At 45.2% G+C, this 2,301-nt stretch overlaps 1 protein-coding gene across 1 annotated transcript; it reads left to right on the top strand.

Moving 5' to 3' along the window:
• The first annotated feature begins 1,204 nt into the window (after positions 1–1,204).
• On the top strand, positions 1,205–1,792 carry LOC109220199. Its single transcript, XM_019384663.1, has one exon. The coding sequence runs from the start codon at positions 1,205–1,207 to the stop codon at positions 1,790–1,792; it is 588 nt and encodes a 195-aa protein (XP_019240208.1).
• The last annotated feature ends 509 nt before the right edge of the window (positions 1,793–2,301 follow it).

Genomic DNA, 2,301 nt, shown 5'->3' with positions numbered 1-2,301 from the left:
TCCAAATAATGATATGAATGATGTGATGATTCAACAAACATTTTATAGGGGCATTAACACAACCAACCAATGCATTGTGAATCAATTGGCGGGAGGCAATTTTATGAAGCTTCCCTACAATGAAGCTTGTGATGTCTTAGATGAGATGGCCGATACTTCTTCGGCATGGCAAAGCTGGGCGAACGTTCCTCAAGGTGATCCTAATGTCATACATTTGCATAAGGAGTTGCATGATCACGGCCAAGCCATTGCCGAACTCACAACAACAATAAATCAATTGGCGAAGGCGCAATTGCAACAAGTTCAAAACCCGCGCCAAGTCAATGCCATGGAAGGAGTGAATATGATGAAAAGAAGGCAAAGAGGGCAACAACCTCAAGGAAATTGTGACAATTATGATGATGGTGGTGGTTATTCAAACGAGTGCTATGATGATCAAAGTGAGGAATGCCAATATGTCAATAACTACCAAGGAAATAGAGGAAATCAAGGGAATCAACAATGGCGATCCCAAGGTAATTGGAATAACAACAATCAACAACAAAGTGGTGGAAATTGGAACGGAAATAATCAAAACAACAATTGGGGGAATCAAGGAAACAATGGTGGAAATTGGAATGGGAACAACAACAACAATTGGAACAACAACAATGGTCAAGGTGGGTGGAACAACAATGGTGGTCAAGGTAATCGGGGGCAAGGCTTTCAAAGGCCTCCGATGTTTCAACAACCGAACAACCCGCCACCGTTTCAATCTCAAGGGTCTAGTTCTACCGGAAGTGATATGGGGCGAATAGAGATGATGTTTGAGCAAATGATGAAAAAGAACCAAGATTCCGATGCTCAATTGGCTTCTCACAACACATCTATCCGGAACCTAGAGGTGCAAATAGGACAAATTTCCCAATCTTTAAACTCTCGCCCAAAGGGTGCTCTACCAAGTGACATGGTAGTAAACCCTAAGGGTGGACACAACAACCATGTGATGGCGGTGACCACGCGAAGTGGACGAGGCGATGATGTGCATGCCTAAAGAGAGAATCAAGTCATGGTTGATGAAGATGAGTTGCGTGATGATGATATTCCTATGGGGGTTGATGATGTGGTGGAACCAAGTGTTAGAAATGAAGTGCGGATTGACATTCATGAGGTTGAGGAGGAGACACAAGAGATCGTGAACCCGTCTAGGGAACACGTGATAGATATGCCCGAGCCGGCGGTGCCCAAAGCCAACGCACCCTTGCCTAGGCCTCCTCTGCCTTATCCTCAACGGTTGGCCAAGCAAAAAGGTGATAACCAATTTAAGAAATTCATTGAGATGATGAAGAGTTTGACTATCAATGTGCCTTTGGTGGAGGCACTCGAGCAAATGCCGGGGTATGCAAAATTCATGAAGGATTTGGTTACAAAGAAGAGATCAATGGAATGTGAGACAATCAAGATGACCCATCAAGTGAGCGCAATTGTACACTCCATGGCTCTAAAACTTGAGGACCCCGGCGCATTCACTATCCCATGCACCATTGGAAGTGCCGACTTTGCAAAAGCCCTTTGTGATTTAGGGGCGAGTATCAACTTAATGCCATATTCGATTTTCAAGACTTTGGGGATCGGACAACCTCGCCCGACTTCGATGAGGCTCCAAATGGCGGATAGGTCAATGAAGCGGCCTTTGGGAATAATCGATGATGTCCTTGTTCGGGTTGATAAATTCATTTTGCCGGCCGACTTTGTGATACTAGATTGTGAGGTGGACTTTGAAGTCCCAATCACCTTGGAAGGCCTTTCTTAGCCACGGGAAAGGCTTTGGTCGATGTTGAGGCGGGTGAATTGACTTTCCGGGTTGGTGATGAAAAGGTGGTGTTCCATGTGTGCAAGTCTATGAGGCAACCAAATAGCACCGAGGTGTGCTCGTTTGTTGACATCGTCACGGAGGTGATAGTGGATGACACAAGCGCAATGATTAATGTTGAAGATCCACTTGAAGTGGTACTTTTGAACATGGAGGCTAATGATGATGCCGGGAGAATTGAATGTGTAAATGCTTTGCATGGTAGGGGCTCGTACTCTTATGAGCCTAGGAAGTTATCATTGGACCTTGAGAATTGGAAAACTCCCCCAACCAAGCCATCTATTGAAGAGCCGCCGGTGTTGGAGTTGAAACCACTTCCTCCTCACCTCAGGTATGAATACTTGGGTCCTAATTTCACTTTGCCTGTTATTCTTTTGTCTTGCTTAACTAAATTGCAGGTTGACGCCACTTAGGCGGTTCTACAAAAGCGCAAGCGGGCGATTGGATGG

Source organism: Nicotiana attenuata, unplaced genomic scaffold, assembly GCF_001879085.1.
Source record: "Nicotiana attenuata strain UT unplaced genomic scaffold, NIATTr2, whole genome shotgun sequence".
Lineage (NCBI taxonomy): Eukaryota > Viridiplantae > Streptophyta > Magnoliopsida > Solanales > Solanaceae > Nicotiana > Nicotiana attenuata.
The sequence above is the reverse complement of the archived record's forward strand: the minus strand, read 5'-3'. Positions and strand labels throughout refer to the sequence as shown.